General features: G+C 31.7%; 2 protein-coding genes across 4 annotated transcripts; both read left to right on the top strand.

Annotated features, from left to right (window-relative positions):
- Positions 1-518: 518 nt before the first annotated feature.
- On the top strand, positions 519-7,045 carry LOC123012220 (retinaldehyde-binding protein 1). Its single transcript, XM_044410103.1, has 5 exons — positions 519-674; positions 1,225-1,407; positions 5,717-6,129; positions 6,185-6,301; positions 6,354-7,045. The coding sequence occupies exons 2-5, from the start codon at positions 1,233-1,235 to the stop codon at positions 6,606-6,608; spliced, it is 960 nt and encodes a 319-aa protein (XP_044266038.1). The 5' UTR covers positions 519-674; positions 1,225-1,232; the 3' UTR covers positions 6,609-7,045.
- Positions 7,046-10,038: 2,993 nt separating this feature from the next.
- LOC123010567 (far upstream element-binding protein 1) lies at positions 10,039-23,881 on the top strand. Of its 3 annotated transcripts, none has more exons than XM_044407567.1 (12): positions 10,039-10,233; positions 10,288-10,363; positions 10,415-10,579; positions 13,240-13,473; positions 13,765-14,315; positions 16,660-16,897; positions 16,955-17,172; positions 19,488-19,709; positions 19,987-20,190; positions 20,250-20,373; positions 22,473-22,609; positions 22,967-23,881. In XM_044407567.1, exons 1-11 carry the CDS (start codon positions 10,129-10,131, stop codon positions 22,595-22,597), a joined length of 2,262 nt encoding a protein of 753 aa, XP_044263502.1. In that variant the 5' UTR covers positions 10,039-10,128; the 3' UTR covers positions 22,598-22,609; positions 22,967-23,881. The 3 variants fall into 3 exon arrangements, with proteins under 3 accessions (XP_044263502.1, XP_044263503.1, XP_044263504.1); XM_044407568.1 differs by having other exon boundaries at positions 10,039-10,218; XM_044407569.1 differs by lacking the exon at positions 13,240-13,473.
- Positions 23,882-24,151: the final 270 nt, after the last annotated feature.

Here is a 24,151-nt window from a genome sequence, read left to right on the forward strand (position 1 = left end):
CCGACATAACTTACCTAGCCATGAAATAACGAGAATTAGACCTAAATTTTACAATACAGTCACAAACTTTTCCTTAAAATTAACGATTTGACAAGAATTTAATTAAATAGTTTTGTTAGGAATTTATGAATTGGAGAAAGTCATGTTAAAACAAAACAATTTATGTTCATACTGCAGTTCCGCACTATTTCCAATACATGGAATCTTCAACAATTTTTTCATACTTAATTGTGCTGCATCACAGCTTGGTTCTTTCACCTATTTCAGTGATTTAGAAAAACTAATGAGAAATCCTGTCACTAAAAGAAAATGTAGTGACTGCTAACAATAAAAATAAAAGTTTGAACTATTACCAGCAGTATAATTACAAGCTGTCACGTATCGTATTTGAAACCTCTCGTTGCGAAATTGCAACAACAATAATAATTTCAGCCTTATTCCCCTGAAAAAATGAAATGTTTTGTTTTGACGCAATCCAACTTTCTAGCGTGTCGTTTTGAAGACTGAAATGCGTGTTCAAACTTAGTCATCGAGTGTATTTTTGCAGAATCTCATTATAAATTTCTTCCACCCGTAAAGTAGGTTAGGAGAAAGTTAACTTTTTACAACAAACACTGCAGTGTATTTAGTATAACATTGGCAGCTGTAGTGTGCAGTGTTATAATTTGACAAAGGTAAGTAATTTTTTAATTAATGTGAGCGGTGACTTCAACGCTCGATCACAAAACAGGCTGTTTAAGCATCGGCATGAAATAAATTTGTTACGTGATCGGCACTTTAATGATCTAAATTATTTCTCTAATTACTCTATTGTGTCCGAACAAATAAGCCCATCAGCGAAATCGCGCGTGTCCATTAACTTATTTTTAATTTAACATTTCGCATTCAGTTAACATTCGCTATGCCGTTGAAAGGTGAGTTTGAAAATTAAGCGCAAGTTTGAAATTTTCACCAAAAATCGGTTGCTTGCTTCCAATTGGGTCAACCACTTGAGCCACCAAAGAAAGCGTTTTACTTTCTTTATTTCCGCGTCACTTTCACAAACGCAACCTTAACATTGAAATACAATGGACATCTTTCGCCTAATACGGCGGGAATGGCACTTTTCCAAATTGATTTCTTTTCTTGGACTTAATTAGTGTAATTTTGAGCTAATCCACGTATTGTAATAAAAGTGGGACGCGTTAATTGACAGTTGATTCAGTTGTCTTGTTGAAATTGCAGACAAAGCAATGGGTTTAGGAGGACAAGATTCATCCGTTGCGGACTACGTCTGCCAATTACCGGAAGCCGAAAGAACGAAAGCGCTTCAAGAACTGAGAGAAGATGATAATATCAGGGAACAGAGCTTGGATCAGATGCGGGAGTGGATCAACAAACATCCCAACATCAAGAAATGCAGAACAGGTATTTTCCACATTAAATAAAAAAAATCATCTTGTTTAAATAATATCACAAAATGACAATCTACTTATGTTCTAGTTAATAATAGTTAATTTAGTCATAATTTTCACAGTTTGTAAATATGTGAAAGTGTGTATGGTCTGACAAGGGCAAGTCTAGATTTATTCCGATACTTAAATGGATAAATAGAAAATTTTTGAAGTAATTGGCATTTATCTAATACATATGATTAATTATTTTCGAGCAGCACATAGAGAATTGAATTGATTAGAATTCAAATATTAAAAAAAAACATTTTTCCAGCAATTTCATCGACGTAATTGTATTTTTTATCAAAGTGAAACAAATATAGAACTGCAAGATATCCTACATTCCACTGTAATTTCAATCAATCAATTTTCTATGGTACTATGATTAATGATTATTTTATTCCTCAAAGAAATTGAATAAATAACTGTCATACCTACTTTATTTTTTTTTTAACTTCAAACCCTTCAAACGAGAGAGGCTTCCAAGAATGACACTTTTAATACATCGATAACATAGTAGTTTAAAATAAAATACTACTACCGATGTTAGTTTCTTTCTTGCAAAACTATAAAAATCTCTTTCAATAAATTTTCAGGTGACAAAAATGCAGTTTCGGTGTGAATTGTGTGCAGTTTTTTATTGTATCTATAATTAAAAATTTAAATACATACGTTGAAATCTGGGTATTTTATAAACTTATAAAGAAAGGCCAGCGTTTCGCCCGCTCTTATATCTTCAGGCTTTCTGCTAAAAAATTGTAGAACAAAATTAAAATAATTTAAGTAGTTTTTAGTTAATTTTGCAAAATCTTTGTCTTTAAAATCGAAAAACGAAACATTTTTTAAAATATACCTATTTTACTATACCTAACAATTTTAAATTGTGAAAATATTTACAAGCACAAACGTGTGACTATTGTTATTATTATTATTTAGAATAGAACAAAGCAAACTTTAAACTTTAACATCTGGCATAAAAAACAGTACTTATAGGTATTAAAATACGAGTTGTAGAAATTCCGATACAAGCCGCAAATGGCTTTCTGTAACCAATCTTTTTTTAGATATACATTTTTCTATTCTATTTCTATTTAAATAGACAATTTTTATTTTTACGGAATTTTGCGTCATTTAGCAGTGTTATTTATAAAGACGTTGGAAATTTCAACTCGAATTGACATTTGTCATTGAATCTAAATAGAAATGAATTGTTAATAATTTCATATAATATTTTTATTGCTTTATATACAGGCTGTTCTGGCTAAACGCCACATTAGAAGTATTGGGAGTTCTAACAGTTATATTAAGTTCTGCCCAATGAAAAGATTTTCAAGTGGATATCAGCTTTTTTTTAATAGAAAATTATGTTTTTTATTGCGTTTTATTGCCTTTATTGGATTAGTCAAGTGATTTTGAAAGAGTTTTTATGAGACTTTCCTATACTTAAATTTAACCGTTTTTTGAAATGTTTAGACTTTTTTGAATATTTTTTAATTTGCATTTTCCTCTCCAAAAATTGATAACTATACCATTTTTAATTATTTTGTAATCATATTTGGGCATAATATAAAAAAGAAAGGTCGTTAGATCTTTTCTTTCGTGGAAAATAAATTGGAAAAATAATTAACAAACCTCCAAAATTTAAGATTACGTTTGGGAAATTTCAAATACTCTTAACTTAATTTTTCTAAATGAAACACCCCAATCTTTTCTTCACTTCAAATGGAGGAGAATTTAGTTCTGCTTATCTGTATTAACATTCCCTATACATACAGGGCTTTCATTTCAAAAGGATCCAGTCTCAATAACTTTTGACATTGAGTAAATGGATTTTCAAGCAAAAACAGGTCGATTAGGATCTCGAGGGGGAAGTTGAAAACCAACATTAGTTACATTTTAAGTTTCATCCTCTAGTCGCTAGCCACCCCTACTTTAAAATTTTAATGGCACTCCCTACTTTTTAGAACTTTTTAGAAAAAAATCTGCGTCTCTAAATGTCAACGAAAAAATTTTTTGTCGATTTATTTTTCAATTAGGGGTGGTTTAATTTTTGAAATTTTTAGTCCTGGTAGCCTTTGATTGAACTCAATTTAATTTAAATAAAAAATATGTCAATTTGGATTGCGATGGGAGAATTCAAAACCAACATTAAATACGTTTTAGGTTTCATTCCTTAATCACTAACCACCCTTACTTTAAAATTTTAAAGAGCACCTCCAGCTTTTTGAAAAATTTTTGGAAAGGGTGGAAAAAAGCTTATCTAATCGTAAATGAAAAACAAAAAATTTAGTTGATTCGTTTTTGAGTTAGTTCGTTTTGAGTTTTGTTTTAGAAATTTGCATCAGTCCTAGTATAGCCTTTAACCTTGATTTTAATTATGTATCATCTAATACATTTTATTAAGAAGGTGGTGGTGTCAACAATTCAGCGAAAATTTACCATTTGACAGTTTAGTTAATTAAATAATTACTTTTATTTAAATTAAATTGAGTTGAATCAAAGGCTACTAGGACTAAAAATTTAAAAAAATAAACCACAATTAACTAAAAAACCAATCGACAAAAAAATTTTTTTCTTTGACATTTAGATACACTCATTTATTCCCTTTCTGAAAATGTTTCAAAAAGTAGGGGGTGCCATTTAAAATTCTAAAGTAAGGATGACTAGCCACTAGGGGATGAAACCTAAAACGTATTTAATGTTGGTTTTAAACTCTCCCATCGCAACTCAAATCGACATATTTTTATTTAATTGAGTTGAATTCAAAGTTCAAAGGCTACTAGGACTAAAAATTTCAAAAATTAAACCACCCCTAATTGAAAAACAAATCGACAAAAAAATTTTTTTCTTTGACATTTAGAGACGCTGATTTTTTTCTCTTTCCGAAAACGTTCTAAAAAGTAGGGGGTGCCATTTAAAATTTTAAAGTAGGGGTGGCAAGCGACTAGGGGATGAAACTTAAAATGTAACTAATGTTGGTTTTCAACTTCCCCCTCGGGATCCTAATCGACCTGGTTTTGCTTGAAAATACATTTACTCAATGTCAAAAGTTAATGAGACTGAATCCTTTTGAAATTAAAGCCCTGTATGATTCATAGTTTTCAAGTTATAGTAATAACTTCTTTTGATATTGTGAGAAATTCATTATCCATAGCTACTTTAGTATAGTTTGTCATAGAAATTAGAAAAAAATAGAATATCAAAGTTATTCAAATTTAGATTATAGTTATTTATTATACAAGACAAAAAAGAAATTGTTTATCTACTAGTGAAAAGGTTAAGTTTACGATCAGATAAACAATCTTTATCGTCGTGTATAATATTTTGTTTCATTTTGTATTCACCTACCAGAATTTCTTGAATATAAATAGTAGATGAAAATTACTTTATTTCACTAGACGCTAAAAGACTACTTTATCTACTGAAGTTAGTTGATAAAATATAAACAGTAGACAAAAATTACTTTATTTCACTAGACGATGTACTGAAATTAGTTGATAAAAGCACTCTTTAACATTGAGTACAAAATAAAATAAATTTAATTTGTATTTACGAAAGGAATAACACAATTGTAAAAAAAACTTATCGTTTTATACTTGAGAAATATTTCCATGGCAAACTATGCGAAAACCACAATGGATAGTATTGAATTTCTTCCATTGTAAAAAAAATCAAAACAACTTGGAAATTATTAAACTTAAGTATAAGGAATGTTGATACAGACCGATGCAGTTTTAAATTCTCTTTCATTTAGTAAAGAAAAAATTGAGGCCTTCCATTTGAAAAAATTCAGTTATGGGTATTTGCAGTTTCCCAAACGTAACCTTAATTTTGGAGTTTTGTTAATTATTTTTCCAATTATAAATACACGAAAGAAAAGATCTAACCTTTTTTTTTCATATGCCCAAACACGATTTCAAAATAATTAAAAATGGTAGAGTTATCAATTTTTTTCAAAAAAGTCTAAAGGTATAAGGAAGTCTGATAAAAACTCTCTTAAATCACTTAAGTAATCCAAAAACGCAATAAATAACATAACTTTCTATTTAAAATAACAAAGTAGATACCCATTTCCCTGTGTAACCGGAATTTTGAAAATATTTTCATAGAGCAGAATCTAAACGATTATGGCTATAATCAAAATTTTAGATCAAATATCACTGTTAGAACTCCCAATACTTCTAATGTGGAGTTTAGCTGGAACAGCTTGTATAATGAAATTAAATATTATTGCAATTAAAAATCCAAAAATGTAGAATAAATGTTGCATATTGTTTTTTCAGATGCTCCTTTCCTGCTCCGTTTCCTAAGAACTCGCAAATTCAGCGTTCCCCAAGCGTGTGAGATGTTGGAACGCTACTTAACCATCAGACAACTGTACCCGCAGTGGTTCAGAAACCTAGATTGCGAAGATCCAGATTTAGCCGAAATCATCAATGCTGGATACCTCGTGCCGCTTTTAGAGCGTGATCAAGGGAGATTAGTTTTATTTAGTTGTGCTGGAAAATTTGATCCTCATAAATTCACTTCAGCACACATGGTTAAAGTCCACAGTTTAGTCACAGAAACTCTCATGGACGACGAAATCAACCAAATTAACGGCTACACTTACATTAATGACGAAAGTGGATTTCAGATGGCTCATATTTCTCTGTGGTCTTTAACCGATGTTAGAAACATTCTGAGATGTATTCAAGTAATGCCAACAGCAATAAAATAAAAAAATGTATATTGATTGATTCTGTTTACAGAATACTACACCAATGAGACATAAAGCTAATCACTTCTTGAACATCTCATCCAGTGCGATCAAACTTATTGAATTCGCGATTTCTCTTCTCAATGAGAAGCTTAAAAATCGTATTTTTGTAAGTTAAATTTTCTATGCTAATAACAATAAATGTGACATTTTTTCTACAGATCTATAAGAATATTGAAGAAATGTACGAAAAAGTCGATAAAAAGATACTTCCCAAAGAATATGGAGGTGAAGTACCTCTTGAAGAAATGTTAGCAAAATTCAAGACTGTTCTCAAAGCAAAACGCGAGCAAGTTCTAGCTCTAGATGACATGTATATAGAAATCGACGAGAAAACTTGTCCTCTAGTCTCTGAAATGAACGAAGAGCTTGGTGTTGGCATTGATGGCAGCTTCAAAAGATTGACCGTTGATTAGTTAACTAGTCTTGAGCAGTCACAATCTCTTTTTTTTTCTGTTACGTAAATGTGATAACAATGACAATTATTCAACCTGAATAATAAAACTTACTAAACTTTTTACAGCTAGTGGTTATTGTAATGGTAATGTAACTCAATTACTTTGTAAGTTTATTAGCTAGAATATGCCCATGGTGGTTTTCAGTTACCTTTTCTTTCCGTAAACCTATATTATTAAGTCGTTATGTTACTGTAATCGATAGGAATTGATAGATTACCGGTGAACTATTAAAGATAAGTCACTCAAAGTAGGTGTCACCTGTTCTATTTTATGGTAGTTTATTATTTCGTAGTTGTTATTTCGTTTTGTTGTTTATCAGAATTTTGTTGTATAAAAATTATAAGCACGTTGTTGAAATAAGTTTGTTCCAAGATATATTTTTCTAAGGCAAAATATGAATGCGTTTTATTAAAAAAAAAACTCGTTTATTTACTTATTTATAATAACGAGCAGTTTTAAATTCCAAATCCCAGAAGTAGGATTTATCATTTTGTTAGATTTGAAAGGTGACTTTATAAGAGATCATTTTTCCGCAAATTTTAAAACAAAAGTTTCCTATGAACATGTATCAAAAAATGTTATGTAAGCGAGCTACACCCCCTAAACGAGATGCGTTTTTAATGGGGTTTTCCCACTATTGCAGAATATATAAATTACAAAAATTGATACAGCTGATAACTTTTAAACACCTGAACGAATTCAAAGATCAGTTGTCGAAATTTTTAAACACGAGCGTCTTAAACGGTAAAACTAATTTGATTTTGATTTTTTATCCTCTTTATAGTCTGTAAGACAAAGTGTAAAATAATTTTACTCAAAAACGGTAAGTTGTATCGAAAAAACGCAAGAGATCTATTTTTTGTGAAAAACTATGAAATTTAGAATTGTGTGGCTGAAAGTGGCAAGAACCAACAGACAAAACAGTTAGAGTACTTTTTACCCTAAACCCCCCCCCCCAGTTTAACACGCCCCTGAGTGAAAATTTCGACGTTTTATCTTTGAATTCGTTTAGGTGTATAAAGGTTATTAGTTGTACCAAATTTTGTAATTTTATCCACAATAGTTTCTGAAATATTGGAAGAAATCCATTAAAAGATGCACCCCTTTCAGGGGATGTAGCTCCCTTATATAAACTTTTTCGATACATATTTATAGAAAACTTTTATCTTAAAATGAAATATTGTATCCCTGTATGTATAATCCATTTCATTGAAATTGGCATAACAGTAGGCCATGATTGTGTAAACCGCGCTTTAAATGTGAAAAAGGCTTTACATATTAAGGAACTAAATTTGTCACTATAAAAAGTGAGGTTAAGATAGTTAAAATTTTATTTTTAAAGAACCCTTTTTCAGAAGTTTTCAGAGAGTTTTTTCGATAAAAAGTTTAACATCCTGTTTCATCCCTTTGTAGGTGTAGTTTTAACACTAAAAACATACACTATTTGCTTTGTAGAAAATACAGACTTCGTTGATAATAAGTGGCTTCCAGAAATTTTAAAAGACGTTTTATTCACACCGGAGATAAAACACAATTTGTTTTCCGTGTAAGTTGCATCCGAAAGGGGTTTGGATTTTGTCATTAAAAATGTAGGACAAAATTTTGAATTTTTAAACAATGGTAAAGTTGTTGCGATCGTAGGGGAAAAAAGAAATCTGTACAAAATGAAGCTTCGCGTACTGCAGCCTGAAAAATGGTGTTTTGCCCTGGATAAAGTAATTTGGCATAATTCAAATTGGTATAGTTGATTCCATTAACCTAAAATTCCTAAAACAGGAATAACAAAAAGAAATTCATTATGTTTTCAAACATACCTTAGCGAGTACTTTAAATCTGAAGAGAACTAGTTTTAATTAAAATTTGAAAAAGTAGTGGGAATAACGAACAAACAACGAAAACACTGAAAAAACGAATACAAATGTCAGTCATGTCAGTTCAATAAACCATGTAGGTAAGTAATCAAAGAAAAACAAAAACCCCATCAGCTGTTATAACAGGAACATGTGCAGGGCTACAAACTTAAATACGAAATTCCATAGCCACCTATTATGCCAATTTAAATGAAATCTACTTTATGTGGATTTTATTGACAAAGTTTTTGCACATTTACTGAATAATTATGAAAAAACATATGCAAGATCATCAGTAGGTATTAGTATTTAGGTAGCATTAAATACAGAGTGTTAAAAAAAAGATTGTAAAATATTTAAGGAGGTAATAGTTTCGACCAAGAAAAACAAAAAACCGCAAAGTAACGGTTTTGGAGATTTCGAATGTGAAATTTTTTTACCCCCTGAATTTATTTTGAAAAAATGTTTCATTTTTTTATCATATTCTCCAGTAAATAGCCTTGAGGAGCTGCAAATAGTACAAATATGCATAACTTATTTTAGTAAGGCCAACAATTCCAACCCAATAAGGGGGTTTAAAAAGAGTTCGAATATCCTTCAGACGAAGATGTCGTGCCTGCGTGGAAATGGAGGGAGCGCAGTTTCAACATCTTCTGTAAAGTTGATTTTTGCAGATATTTACAATCTAAAAGCTTCTCTTCTTTGTGTGAACAGATTGCAAATAAATGTTTCAAAAAACGAATAATCTTCGATATCTCCGAAACCGTTACTTTGTGGACCCATGTTTATTTTGACTTTTTTGTTTGTTTTGGTCCATACTATCACCTCCTAAAATATTTTATAATATTTTTTAACACCCTGTACACATGAAAAAGTCAAATGTCAAAAAGTAAATGTCAAAATTTTTTAACAGAGAATTTTTTGATCATTTTTTTCCATGTTCCTGGTACCTTGCCTTACATGGAATTTGTCTCTGGGGCTCGAGTTCTGAAACACTCTTATTGTCTTTTTAATAAAAAAAAAAAACAAATTCTATAACTATAAAAAACAAATACACACATTTTTATTTTTATTGGTTATAATTGCAATTATAAATATAATTATAAAAGTTATTAATTACAACATGTTTATACTCATTTCGGCACATTCTTGGACTGTTGCCGTCCCGCCGGCAATGACATAGAAGTGTGTAGGTAATTCGTATTAATACAATAGTAAATTTTGGAATTATTAGAAGTTATATAGTAAAAAGAAGCAAAAATTTTTATCTTCAAGTAAAAATAAAGGCTTTTTTAAGGACGTTAATCATTATTATTATTAATTTAGCGACTTTACCTGATTTTTGGTGATTTCTGTTGTCGACCTACCGAACCAAAGGTTGTTTCATAAAGGAACACCACAAATTTAGAACTTTAGTAAGTTTAGTAACAATTTTGTTATAAAAAAGTAAATAATCACACATTTTTTGACTTTTGAAAAATTGACAACTGACAACCTTGTTTAGGTTGGTACTTGAGTTGTCCCTAGATCTAGTTCCAACGCTGTCGTTTCACGTTTGTACGCGGGCGACTGGGCGACACCATTTTCTGTTTTATATGTGGACAAAATTTTATTAATGGTGATAAAAAATGAGTGATTATTCAGCGGTAGCGCCGCCACCTCAACAGAATTTTGGTCCTTCCTCAGCTTTTGCGGCCGCCCTCCAAAGAGCAAAACAAGTCAGTATTCCACCAGTAAACAACAAAGCTATCGGCTTTCGACAACAAGCTAATGTTTTTGTATTTCAGATCGCTGCTAAAATTAACCCAGGATCTACAAACCCGGCCGATAATCGACCGAAAAGGCCTCTAGAAGACGGGCCAGGTTTGTAGGGTTAGAAACCTTAGAAGACGCTTCTAACATTTTTTGCTCTAGAACCGGATGCTAAAAAAGGTCCAAGTAATAGTGGACCGCCTCCTCAACTTCCTCCGCCTGGAAACAGACCACCGCCGAGTCAAGGTGGTATGGGTGGACCTCCCATGGGTGGTGGACCTCAGCTTAATGAAGATATTAAAGTGCCTGATAAAATGGTTGGGTTAAGTAAGTATCAAGAAGGTTAGAAAATGGATTCAGTTGTGTTTCGCACTGAGAGTTATTTGTTTTATTCTTTTAAGTGTTGCGAGCACTGAAAGAACACGAAATTCTTTTGTTTTGTTACACTATTCAGGGAAGGGTGGTTTCAGTGGCTTGACATGTGGGGTAAAAGTCTGTTTATTCTAAATTTGTCTGCTTTTCTCTGTTTTGGACAATTATTTTTTGAGTATTACCGCAGCACCAGGTATACTGGTATGAAAATCAATATTCTAATGAGCTGATTTACATCATGAACATTCATCAAAGGTTGTTATTTTAAAAATACGTGACATACATTACTTTGTTTTAAAGGAAAATATATTCAAATAACGGCCACTTTGATGTACTTTGAAGTCAATAAAAATTTTGCGTTGTAATATGATTAAGATTATTTATTTTTCATACATTGGTATGTCTGTTATGCACACTGCAGACAATTTATACTAAAAAATTGTCGGAATTTTAAACAGTGTTTTAATTCATAACTTTTGCTTTATCAATATAAGTCATTTGCGTTTTATTTTTCTAACAAATTGTTTATCTGCTAAAGTTGTGTAATGGAATCTGAATTATTTAATTTTTTTTGTTTATATTTATTTTATTTCTTTTTTTTTTGTAATGTTGGTTGGCGAAACGTATTACAAATACCTACATACAGGGTGTTTAAAAAATAGCGCACTTCCTTGAAAGGGAGTAATTGGGTGGTCCCACAGAGAACTGAAAAAAATCTATCTGTCAAAAAATTTTGACATTTACTTTTTGACATTTGACATTTTTTTAATGATACTGTTGATCTTGTATATGTTTTTTGAATAATTATTTACTAAAGGTACAAAAATTTTGTCAATAAAAGCCTCAAATAACACTAAACAGAATTACAATTTAAGATACAGCTTCCTTGTTTCTTCTTCTAATAGCCTGTAGCAAAAAAACATGGAAAATTATTTTTCCAACAGAAATAGAGTCAAAGTGCAAAATTTAAACTCTTATAACTTTGAAATTTTTATAGATAGAATTTTTTAAACATTTTTTCAGTACTCTGGGGGACCTACCAATTACTCCCTTTCAAGGAAGTGCGCGATTTTTTGAACATCCTGTATATTGTTCGTATATAAGGAAAGGATGATAACATACCCGGCATGAGATCTTAAACACTATCATTTTGTTTTCCGTAAACATGTAATACGAGCTAGGAATTGTTATATTAAAATCAAAAAAATATATAATAATATTACATGTTCGTCCTTCTAATTACTTCTAATTAAAGAGAAAGTTAGTGATTAGGTTGCGTATTAATCAAATTGCAGTTGCCTGCATAGCCTCAAGAGCTGATCAAGTGATCACTAATGAAATTCTAATTAATTTTCCGGAAAACAAAAAAGGAAAATAGAGGAAAATTGTTTTCATGTATAAAAAGATAACACAAAACAAAGTTTAATGTTTTTTTAATGAACGTTTTGAATTTTCCCCAGTATCTGAATTTATCTAAGATTATCATAATTTATTACAAAATATTAGTGTTTCTCAGAAGAAAATAGAAAGTCGTGTGCGATTTGTTTACATCTATTGATTAATGGAAAACACAATCTGATTGGGTGAGAATTACTTACAAAAATCTCAGATTCAAAAAAGCATTGATTTAAATACTTTCACTTTATTATGAAATTGGTCCTAGCATCAATATAAATGTTATGTTTACTTTTACACGTTTGTACCGTGCAAAAAAAAAATTAGAGTAGGCAGTGATTAAAGTCCTTCAGATGGCAATCCTGATTTTTGACATCAAATGTCAGCGGAAAGTTTGACAAGTTTTCGTTTTATTTCTTTTGAGTAAAATAATGTTCACTTTAGAGCAGAAAATTTTTATTGCTGTACAAGATGAAAACGGTGGATATTCATTTTCACTTTCAGTTTGTGTGGAAAATTTCCAGCCCAGATTTAGAATTTAATGACGCCTACTCTAATTTATTTTTTATTTGATCGCACGGTATGACATCCAGGACATTTCTAAAAATGGTCAAAGAACTACTTTTTTGATACGCCAATGCTAATTTAGATACTCTTATAATAGAATTTTAGTTTGTGCTAAACTTATTTTAGTTTGACAATAATGAATTTTTGAAAATGAACACCGGTAAATTCAAAGTTAGAAGTTAAATCAACCAATTTTTAAAAAGTCAAAACTAAAATAAATTTTTTATTCATCAAAAGTAGTAATGTTTAAACATTTATTGAAACAAAAAATTAACAAATCACTTTTTAATTACATGTTTCTCTTCTTGGTTTCTTACTACCATTCCTTTTTAAAAGAAAAAAAAAATAATAAAGAAAGAAAAAACATATATTTTTATGTCCGTTCTTTTAATTTTGGGGGGTGTTATAAATAAATATAAATAATCATATTCTGAATACCCTATTTCTCTTATAACAAGACGGTTTTGTGTTATCTTTTGAATTAAAGTAGTTAAACCTTTTGCAAGAATAACATTTAAAGTGGATATCACATTATGCTAGACGTTGATACAATATTCAATTTCTGTATAACAAATCGGAATTTTATCCTTCTTCCGCTTTTTTTCTCCTAATTTTTCGATTAGTCATTACTGAATAATAATGTTGTATTGCAGTAATTGGTCGTGGAGGCGAACAGATCACGAGGCTTCAGTCCGAATCAGGCTGTAAAATCCAAATGGCACCTGATTCTCAGGGAATGCCAGACCGTGTATGTTCGCTATCAGGCACTAAAGAGGCCATCAATAGAGCCAAGGAGCTCATTATGAATATCGTTCATCAAAGAGGTCGCACGGAAGGGTTGGGTGGGCTCGATCTAGGACCAAATATGGGTCACAATAATTACCCAGGTTGAAAAAATACACGAATTTTTGTGATTAATGCATGCTCAATTTTATCTTATTAGTTATTAGTTTTTGCACGTCAATAATGTTTCGTATTTGCAACAAATATAGCTTTCAGGTTGTGGCTTTTCTCCTTTTTTATGTTTATTATTACTTTGCTTTAATACAGTTTGTTCTAACACGAAGCGTAGTCGATCAAGGTTAATCCACTAATGAGGATTTTTTCATTTCACATATTTTTTGTTTTTGCACTGGACCAGTAATTTTTCTATTCTAACATAAATCTTTGATCTACAGGGATGAACAACATGAACCAGGGCATGGGTGGTGGCAGCGGCGGCGGCGGTGGTGGAGGAGGAGGTGGCCGTAATTTCGTCGAGATCATGATCCCTGGTCCTAAAGTCGGTCTTATAATTGGTAAAGGGGGCGAAACCATAAAGCAATTGCAAGAAAAGAGCGGTGCGAAAATGGTTGTGATTCAAGACGGCCCCAATCAAGAACAAGAAAAACCGCTAAGAATCAGCGGTGATCCTTCCAAAGTCGAATACGCCAAACAGTTAGTGTACGATTTGATTGCCGAAAAAGAAATGCAGAATTATAACCGAAGAGGGGGTGGTGGCAGACAAGATGATCGGCAACAGTACAACGATTATGGAGGCGGGGGCGGCAACGAGGCCGAAGTTTTAGTGCCGAGACAGGCTGTGGGGGTGGTTATCGGTAAAGGAGGCGATATGATTAAAAAGATACAAGCGGAAACTGGAGCACGAGTGCAGTTCCAGCAAGCTAGAGAGGAGGGCCCGGGCGAGAGGCGGTGTTATCTCTCTGGAACCCCCAAACAAGTCGAACAGGTGAGAAGCGCTTTTTACAAAAAACAGCTGGTTTTTTTAATGAATATAGATATAAAAATAATAATTGAGCCCTTAAACTTTACAACAGCTACGTAATTTTTAATTTATGTATTATGTTATAACTTTGGAAAGATCGATTAAAATTCTTAATAACACATTAATCACAAGAACAGCATTTATAAGTAAAAATTATTAAATAGTAATTTAAGGTTGTTGTTTCGTTAATATCATACTTTTATCGACAACAAACCTCACATCTAATCAAGGGCGGATCCAACGGAGGGGGCCACCAAAAGCTTCCATTTTTTACGTTTAAATTTTAATATAAAAACCTTATGACCTAAAGTTTTTTAAATAAAAACATTAGAATTCTTTTTAAATCACACTTATTAATACAAATCATACATGTACCGAGAGATCAAAATAATTTGTAATCGAGTCATTTTTGGATTCGAAAACGTACAGTTGCGGAATTAAAATTTAAAATTAAAATTTCGGGCAGTACTGTCATTTTCATTTATATTTTATTTTATTTCATTTACCTTTATATTAATAACCTCATTTTTTACTCGTGTTATATTTATGTCATTTTGACTTATTTACTTTCAAAAATCGTGATTTGTGGCATAATAACGGATAGGCAGCAGATCAAAGCGATGATTTAATTACACTTAGTTCAATTAATAAATTTCCTAAGACAGACAAATTGTTTAATTAACAAATTTAACAACAAATAAAAATAAGTTTAATTGTCAAATGTCAGTAATGATGACAGTAAAAGGTAGTTTACAGTGAACTTTTTAAAGTGACAGAAAAATAGGTACTGTCCGAATTTTTAATTCCGCAACTGTACGTATGTCTGTTTTTGAACTAACTGTACGTGAAACGTCAAATAAAATGACAAGTCGAAAACGGCAAAATGGGCTGGAATTAGTCGCCGACGTATAATAATAAAACCCTTCTTTTTTGAAGGTAAATCATAAATTTAGTTATCTTTTTGATCATGGGATTTTACCTTTCCACTTGTCATTTTATTTGACCTTTCACAGACATACGCACAGGACATACGTTTTCGGATACAAGGACAAATTATCTTGATCTCTCGATACTTAGTTAGTTTTTACTAATTTAAAAAGAAATCATCAATTGTAATTTTCTTTGGGCCATATCTTAGGTATCTAATTAAATTAAGTTTACATCTGTTTGAATAATGAACTTTACCAACTCAATAGAACACCTTATACACAATTTTCAACTTGTTTTAAAATTTTACACATTTTGGTTTTTGGGTAATGACGGCAGCGACATTTTTTTTTTAATGGAAACCCCTATTTTTTTTAGCGAATTCGGTAGATTTTTTTTTAATTGTCGAAATGGCAACACAAAAATATTATGTGTTACATAAAGTTTTTCAAAAAAAAAATATCCAAAAAGTGAAATAATATCAATAAAAAACAAACTTACAATTTTAAATCAAGTTAAAAATTTTGTATTTTTTAAAAAGAAAATTTAACTGTTCGAGCATTTTTCCAAAACAAAATATTTTCAGTTTTAATAAATAAGATTTTTCTATAATTTTGCCGCTCACTGTACCGGGTGGGGCATCCGTTACGCCTAAAAAGAAAATTCTCACTTCTAATTAAATAAAATTGTTGAATTTTTTTACTCTCACCTGGGCATTAGTAAGGTACATTCTCTAATTTTTTGGTAATTTTTCATTCACAAACAAAGCCAAAAAAAAAGTAATTTTCTCTCAAAAAATTTAATTCTAATTTTTATACTGACCTACGCAGATTCACTTCCTACAATTGTTTACAAAATCAGAAAACAAAGACCAATTAGATTTTGAATTAAACGCAATTTTTGATCTTAACTTTGAAAATCATTTTTATTTATGACCTTGTGCCATCATAAATTTAGGTGACAGTTACATAAAGTATTGATAAAACACATAAAACATTTATTATCCAAGAAAAATAGAAAAATTCTCAAATTATACCCTATCAATAATTAGTTAGGTATATGAAATATCGCCAGTTTTAATTAATTTGAAGTCGTGATTTATCAAGTGCGCGTAACCCATGCCCTACCCGGTATACCCTCATCATTCTAAAAAAATTTAGAGAGCCACCCACTAAATTAATTCCTGTATCCTCTGCATCTAATTATGTGTTGTCATTCTTGTAATCTTGTCGACCTGAGTAAATTTAAGTAAATTGCTCATTTTTAAATTTAGATTATTTGTGTAATTAAGTATCGAAAAATTTGTAGACTAACTTTTATTTTTCAATGAACTTGAGTTAAAAACACGAAATACTTATTATAAAAATTGTGAACTTCTCAGGCTAGACAACGAATAGAAGAGCTCATCGATAGTGTTCATCGAAGAGATGGCGGCGACGGTCCCGGCCAAGGCCGAGGTAGAGGAAGAGGCGGCGACCGATACGACAGTAGAGGAGGAAGTAGCAGAAATGGCGGTGGACAAGAGTATGGCGGTTGGGACGACAGGAGACAGCAACAACCTCCACAAGAAGTGACATTTGTTGTTCCAAGTTCGAAATGTGGAGTTATAATCGGGAGAGGTAACATCACTTTTACCTTTGATGAAAAAACTTTTATTTAATAAATTTAAAATACAGGTGGTGAAACGATCAAACAGATAAATCAACAGTCCGGTGCCCATTGTGAGTTAGATCGTCGGTCTCAGAACAATCAGAATTCTAATGAAAAAACATTTATTATCCGCGGCGATCCTGATCAAATCGAAGCGGCCAAACGAATTATCAGCGATAAAGTCCAAATGCCTCTTAACTTCGTACCTGTCGGCGGTCCTGCGATGTCGAACAACATGCAAACTGTAAGTCTGCAACCACGACCGTAGAATAGGGCGGGAATCTCCTCGATTTTATTCATAAATATGTTGAAAAAACTACCCGTGGCACCCTCAAGCGTTTATTTAATCTTAAATAATTAATTGTGTTATGGTAAAAGTTGCAGCATCTTTCATTCTTTTGATTTTTATTTTTGTGTTGCTTCAAGAAAAAACGAAGAAATTCTTGAGTAAAGAACAAGTAAAACATGTTGAAAAAATTTTGAATTAAGGGTTCTATGCAGTGAGACCGAAAGACCGCTTTTAGTTTTACCCCGCAACTCAATATACATAGTTTTATGTTCTTTCGTGGTAGTGTTGATTGACAGCTAATAAACCAATAACTACTGGTGACGAAATCATACACAATACTAGGGTTTTACAATTGTACCTGAGTTGTTTTCTAGATTTGAAAATCTTTCGAATTGCTTTGCTAGAATTATTTTAGAAAAATAAAAGTACACATATTCGTGCAATAAAGAGAAAAAATTAGAACACTAAAAGCTAATAACAATATTGTATAATCACATACATACAAGGTGAATAAAAACTATGGAACCAAGCGGTTTTTTTTTTTAATTATTTGTCTTCAGAAAATAATAATTAATAAAGATTAAAGTGCTATAAAACATGTCATCGTGTTTTGAGAATGAAATTTTGTCTCGTTTTTGTGTGATTTTTTTGTCAAAATGACAACTTATTAAAAAAAATCGATAAAAAATTTAATAAAATGTAAATAGTTGTAATCTTTAGACCATAGCCTAAAAAAGGTTTCAAAGGGGATTGCCATTTAAAAAAAAAAATAAAAAAAAATTACAGAACTCAAAAACAAAAATTCAAAAAATTGTTGGTTTCATACGTGGTATACTGTCACTGTCTTGAGGTTGAAATTTAAATGAGATGATATTCACGGTAAAGGAAAACTAATACGCTATATAAAACAAAAATTCACGTTGTTAAAGGAAATTATTCATTTTACACTATTTGTTTGAGAACTGCTGCTTCGGCTGCAACAATGGCCATTAGTATGTTGTGTTTCACTGTAAATCATAATCACGACAACCAATTTATAATTTTATTATTTTGCCATACATGTTCATAAATTTTAAGAAAAATTAAGAAAAACGAATCAAACCTATTGGAAACCGTTCGCTGAAAGATATTAAACAGAAGATCTTTGAATTTTGATAAAAACTAAAGCAAAAGCAAATCAAACGATGACAGTGTCAAAACTATGAAGTGACTTTTCTCTTTCATTGTCATGGATACGATTTTTTAATCTGTTGCAACAATACAATTTTATCTGAACAAGGAAATAATTCCAGTGAAGCTCAAACCGTGTACCAATATTTTGGAGTTAAATAACATTCTTGATAATAACAATTGTGTGAGTTTTTTTTTCTCGGTTACAGTATTTTTGTGCTCTTCTATTACTAGGTCAAATTTCAACTCCAAGACTGTAAACACCCTGTATGTAAATGTAAAATAGTCTTCTCGAAAACAAGAAAATAAATAAAAATTTAATAGATGCCGTTATTTTATTTATTTTTTTCAATTCACGAATGTTTTCAGCAGTCTATGAAAAATCGAATTCAGATAATAAAAGTTGGTTTATAGCTGAAAAAAAAACACCAAAAGTTTTAATTTTGTATTCGTCAAAATTAAATTAAGCTAAAATATATACAAGCATATACCAGCACGTGCCGAAGAAATGTAAATCATGGTGGATCTCAAACAGATCGGGTATTTACAGAGTGAAATCTTTAACTATTTTTTTCATTTATATTAAAAAAATAATAGTGTTGAAAAGAAAGGAACTGTTCAGCGAGGTAGACTTTGATTTAATGCTGTTAAATGCTTTAACAGCAAGTTTCTACTATAAACCATTTGCAAGAAAACTTTTATCAAAAATTCTGACATATTAATTATTTTACCCTAACTGAGTAACTTTTTTTATAAAACCGATTCTACAGATTATTAAATTTTAGTTAAGTTGACACTGCGACCTATTCTCCAATGTTAATATTTACAAAAATATCTTTTAGCAAAAATTGGGTATTTTACTTTTACGTACATTTGTGAATCCACTGAATTTAAAATTTAAGAAATCAAATTTGTTGGCATACGAGTATACTGATCTTTCTCATAAAATAGCTACACTTATCAATTAGCCTTGCAGGGTCTCTAATCTGGCCTAACAGTATCCAGTTTTTTAAATTTACTTACCTACCAATTTCAGGACTTGTTTTCTTAATCGTGTTCGTAACACTAAAGCAATAAATATTAATTCATTTATTAAATAGGCTTACCCCGGAATGGCGCCCCAAGCTTACAATCCACAAAATTGGGGTATGCCCGCTTACCAACAACAGTGGAACGCCCCCTCGCAAAGTGCCGATGCCCCCACACAGCAAAACACCATGCAAGTTAACCCCTCAACGGGACAGCCCGACTACTCATTACAGTGGGCGGAATATTACAGATCGTTAGGAATGCATAGGGAAGCTGAAATGATAGAACAACAGGTGGGTAAAAAGATGTAGTGAGTATTTTTAAAGTGAAACATTTATTCTATCGCCTCAAAAAATTTTCGTCCATCTATCGCATGTCGCCGCATTACAGCCGGCCGCCAATGGCTCGCATCAGTTGACCATGTAGCATTTATATTCTTACTCATTCGTGCAAGTGCTCCGTGGTATTTGTGTGTTTTAATTGATGTATTGTTCCGAAAAAAAGCTTCACTTGCATCGTGGTTTCTTTAAACCATAGCAGTTTTTTTTATTTAATTAAATATTAAAACAGGCTAAATCGAAGGGAATGTCCACGGCACCAGGACAACCACAAGCAGGTGCGACGGCAGGTTCAGGTTCAGCACCCGCTGCGACACCTACAGCTGCTGCTTCCAATGGTGGCCAACCTGATTATAGTGCACAGTGGGCGGAGTATTATCGCAGTATAGGAAAACATAAAGAAGCTGAAGCGATAGAGGCACAAATGAAATCGAAGGTTTGTTAATTTTTTGTGTCTAAGAGAGTCGTAAATTTTAAGTGAATTATTTTTAATAGCAACAGTCCCAGGCCAACGTGCAGTCGATGCAAGGAGGCCCAGCTTCGTCACAATCCGGACCTGTCCAGGCGCCAGCAGGTAGTTACCAGCAGCAAGCGTACGGTGCATATCAAGCTTCTAGTGGTGCGTTATTATTATTTATATATTGTGTTATAATTGTAGCAATTTGAATAAGCCACCAGACTATTGTTATTAGAACGACTTTACGTTTTTATTAATGGTTTAAGGTTGAACAATTCTGGGAATATTACGTTTTGTAAACATGGGGAAGCACTGGTTTGATAGATTTATGATTAAACTAGCTTGTACCCGTGACTTCCTCCACGCAGATTTTAGATATAAACTTTTGTTGTTTTTCAAAGAAGAAATGTGAAGTTAGTCTCTTAATCTATTTTTTTTTCTTGATTCATTAACTCAAAACAACAGAAGCAGAAAGCCAATTCTTAAGAAAATGACGAATGCACGTTACCATCGCTTACACCCCATTTCACCTCGTTGAATTTTCAAGAAGTGCACTTCTACACCCTCGAAAATCAAAATTCTAAATTTCATGTATATATTTTCGTATAAATGTCAACACCTTATTTCATCCCGTTATAGGTTGGTTTTTGAGAAGTGCCTTAGTAGTGCACTTCTTCACTCTCTATCTATTTTCCAAATTTCATGTTTTATCTTCGTTTAAACGTGTACATCCTATTTCACCTCCTTAGAAACTGATTTTTAAAAATCTAATCTTAGTGCCCCTTTACAACCGCTAAAGAACATATCCTTCAAATTTTATGTTTCTTTCTTCGTTTAATTGTTGGCAACCCATTTCACCGTCTTATAAATATATTTTCAAAAAATCCTTTCTTGGTGGATTTCCACACTCTCTAAGGAATATGTTTCTTAAATTTTATATTTTTACCTTCGTTTAAATGTTTACACCCCATTTCACTCCCCTTAGAAATGAATTTAACAAAAACAATTTTTTAGCGGGCCTGTACACCCTCTAAGGAATCTGTTTCCTAAAGTTTATGTTTTTATCACCGTTTAAAGGTTTACACCCAATTTCACCCCCTAAAAAATTGGTTTTCAAAAAATTCTTTCTTAGTGGACATCTAAGGAACATATCTTTCTAAGTTCATGTTTTGATTTTCGTTTAAATCCAGTTTCACTCCCTTTTCTAAGGGAGTGAAAATAAGTTTTTACTCATTATTTTTGAGAAATCCCATCTTAGTGCTCCTTTACAACCGCTAATTTTTTCCAGTTTTTTTTTGTTTCCATCTACGTTTAAATATTTACACCCCATTTCACCCACGTAGAGATTAATTTTCGAAAAATCCTTTCTTAGCGCATCTGTATACCCTTTAAGGAACATATCTGAAAATTTTCATGTTTCTATTTTTGTTTAAACGTATACACTCGTTTCACGCCCTTTACTAAGGGAGTAAATAAGTTTTTAGTAATTATTTAAAAAAAAATCCCGTCTTAGTGCACTTTTACAACCGCTAAGTAACATATCTTCCAAATTTATTGTTTCTATCTTTGTTTAAACGTTTTCACCCCATTTTAAAAATCCTTTCTTAGCGGACCTCTACACCTTCTAAGGAACATATCTGCCAAATTTCATATTTCTAGCTTCAGTGGTTTAGGCAGTGCGTTGTCTGTTTGTCAGTCACGGAACTCTTTTATATATACAGGATGCGCCAAAACTCGCGCAAAAAAAAAAATTTCAAGTAAGGTAAGATACCAGGAACATGAAAAAAATGTTTAAAAAATTCTATTTGTCAAAAAAATTTTGACATATATTTTTTGACATTTGACATTTTTTTATATCTATTTAATGATACTGATGATCTTGTATATATTATTTTACGATTATTTAGTAAAGGGACAAAAATTTTGCCAATAAAAGCTACAAATAACATTGAACAGAGTTACAATATAGCTTCCTTGTTTCCTCTTTTAATAGCCTATAGCAAAAAAACTTGGAAAATTATTTTTCTAAGAGAAATAAATAGAGTCAAAATGTAAACTTTAAACCTTCATAACTTCGAAATTTTTATACATAAAATTTTTTTAACATTTTTTCCATGTTCCTGGTATCTTACCTTATATGGCATTTTTCTCTGGGGCGTGAGTTCTGGCGCACCCTGTATAGATAATTTGATGTGATAGACCAGTGTTGTTCAGCCTTTTTTTTTGTATAACTTTTCATGGTTATTATTTGTGTCGTAAAGGTTACTACGGTGGTCAGGCGCAAGGTGGAGTACCTGGCAACGTCCCTCAAGGAGGATACGGCTTCCCGGCATACGGATACGGAGCACCCGCCCCTGCAGCCCCTCCTAACAACTCCGAAAACTAAAGACTCTAACGTGTAAGTATCAATTATGCTTGTACATTACTCCGATGTGCTTTCATTACTTTATTTACTTTACTACTTTTGAAAACAATGTCGCATCTTGTTTCTATTTCGACATATGATTTGTCTTCTTATGTTTTGTTACATTGTACATGCGTATTTTATTTGTTTTGTGTTTGTATTACAGGAAAGTCAAATTTACTATTAAAACTCACTTGTTTTCATTGTAGTGTTTTTTCTATATATTATTTTGTTGTCTTGTTTTCTTCACACGAGTTTTAGAAAGTTGTCTTATTCTGAGTGTGAAGAGAACAGGCCATATTTCAGGTGGTGTGAGGCAGCGACATATCAGTTTTCTTATATCATTTACAGATTTTAAATGTGGTCCCCAATTACTAATGATGGTCAAGTAAGCATCTGCGGGAGACATTTTTCTTAGAACCTTTTTCATCTTAGTTATAAGCGACTAATTTTATCAGGAGTAAACGTGCCGCCGCCGTCTTAGAAACAATTCAACGGAAAAAATGCATATTTAGATTATAAAATTATTGTAGAATAAGGTCTTTCTTTTGTTCGGAAATCAATTTTTCTTCGATCATTTCTTTTTTGCCATTATGCAGTATTTGATAAGGATATTTTGAAAAATACATCATGTACACAACATTACGAACTTTTATTTAATTTGAAAGTGTTTTGGATTGTTTGCTTTTTGATGATGAAAACTATTATTAGTGACTTGTCTAGCTTCCAATCTATACCATAAAAATTTTGTAGTGAATAGGTTAATAATTACCTGTGTGTTAGCTTGTTATTTATAGGGAATGTCAGGATAAGTGAGGACGGCTTTCCCGGAGGTCGCTGCAACAGTTTTGGTAAGGCTATCGTTGTAAATGCCGATGTATGATTTGTATATGCTCACTGTTAAATGAAAAAAAAATCGATTATACAGCCTATGTTCGAAGGAGACGCACACTTCCATCAGTAGTGCAATAATCATTCCTTTCATCTAGTTAAGAGGACGCTTCCTTCGGTCATAGATCAGCAAAATTTGTTTATTTTTTAAGTTTCAATCGGTAAACAAATTTTGCCAAATTTCGTCCAGAACAAATAAAAATCTCAAAAAAATCTTTCATCATTTATTCAATTAATAAAGTGATGGTATTTCTTTTCCGAGAGATGTGTATTCACTTCGTTTTTAGTTTTGATAATATTGTAACCCACTATGTACTGCAGTTAGACTGCAATTGTATTAATTTACATTGATTAAACATAACCTATTACCACTTGTGTCTGTTGTTTTTGTTATATTTTCAGATCAACACACAAAAGGTATAGTATGCGATACACTAAAACCGATATATTTAATTCTGGTGGTCATTTTTCATATCGAATGTTTTATTCCCTCCGTCTTGTACAATTTATTCTAGGTGCGTTTATATTGAGAAATGGGGCCTTCCATCTTGTTACACCTGATATTTGATATATTATACCGAAATAAAACATCTTTTTGCAATCAGTGTGACATGAATAATTTGGGGATGTATGTTTTATTTCAGT

The sequence above is a fragment of the Tribolium madens genome, unplaced genomic scaffold (genome assembly GCF_015345945.1).
Source record: "Tribolium madens isolate multiple individuals breed KSU strain unplaced genomic scaffold, Tmad_KSU_1.1 Scaffold_91;HRSCAF=231;Tcas5.2_LG7, whole genome shotgun sequence".
In the NCBI taxonomy this organism is placed as follows: domain Eukaryota; kingdom Metazoa; phylum Arthropoda; class Insecta; order Coleoptera; family Tenebrionidae; genus Tribolium; species Tribolium madens.

Excerpts from the sequence above, each read along its gene's own strand:
- LOC123012220 (XM_044410103.1), top strand. The coding sequence starts at position 1,233 with ATGGGTTTAGGAGGACAAGATTCATCCGTTGCGGACTACGTCTGCCAA. Across the intron at positions 6,130-6,184 it reads ACATTCTGAGATGTATTCAA|AATACTACACCAATGAGACA; the intron begins GTAATGCCAACA and ends TTCTGTTTACAG. Across the intron at positions 6,302-6,353 it reads AGCTTAAAAATCGTATTTTT|ATCTATAAGAATATTGAAGA; the intron begins GTAAGTTAAATT and ends TTTTTTCTACAG.
- LOC123010567 (XM_044407567.1), top strand. The coding sequence starts at position 10,129 with ATGAGTGATTATTCAGCGGTAGCGCCGCCACCTCAACAGAATTTTGGT. Across the intron at positions 10,580-13,239 it reads TGATAAAATGGTTGGGTTAA|TAATTGGTCGTGGAGGCGAA; the intron begins GTAAGTATCAAG and ends GTTGTATTGCAG. Across the intron at positions 19,710-19,986 it reads CTGAAATGATAGAACAACAG|GCTAAATCGAAGGGAATGTC; the intron begins GTGGGTAAAAAG and ends ATATTAAAACAG.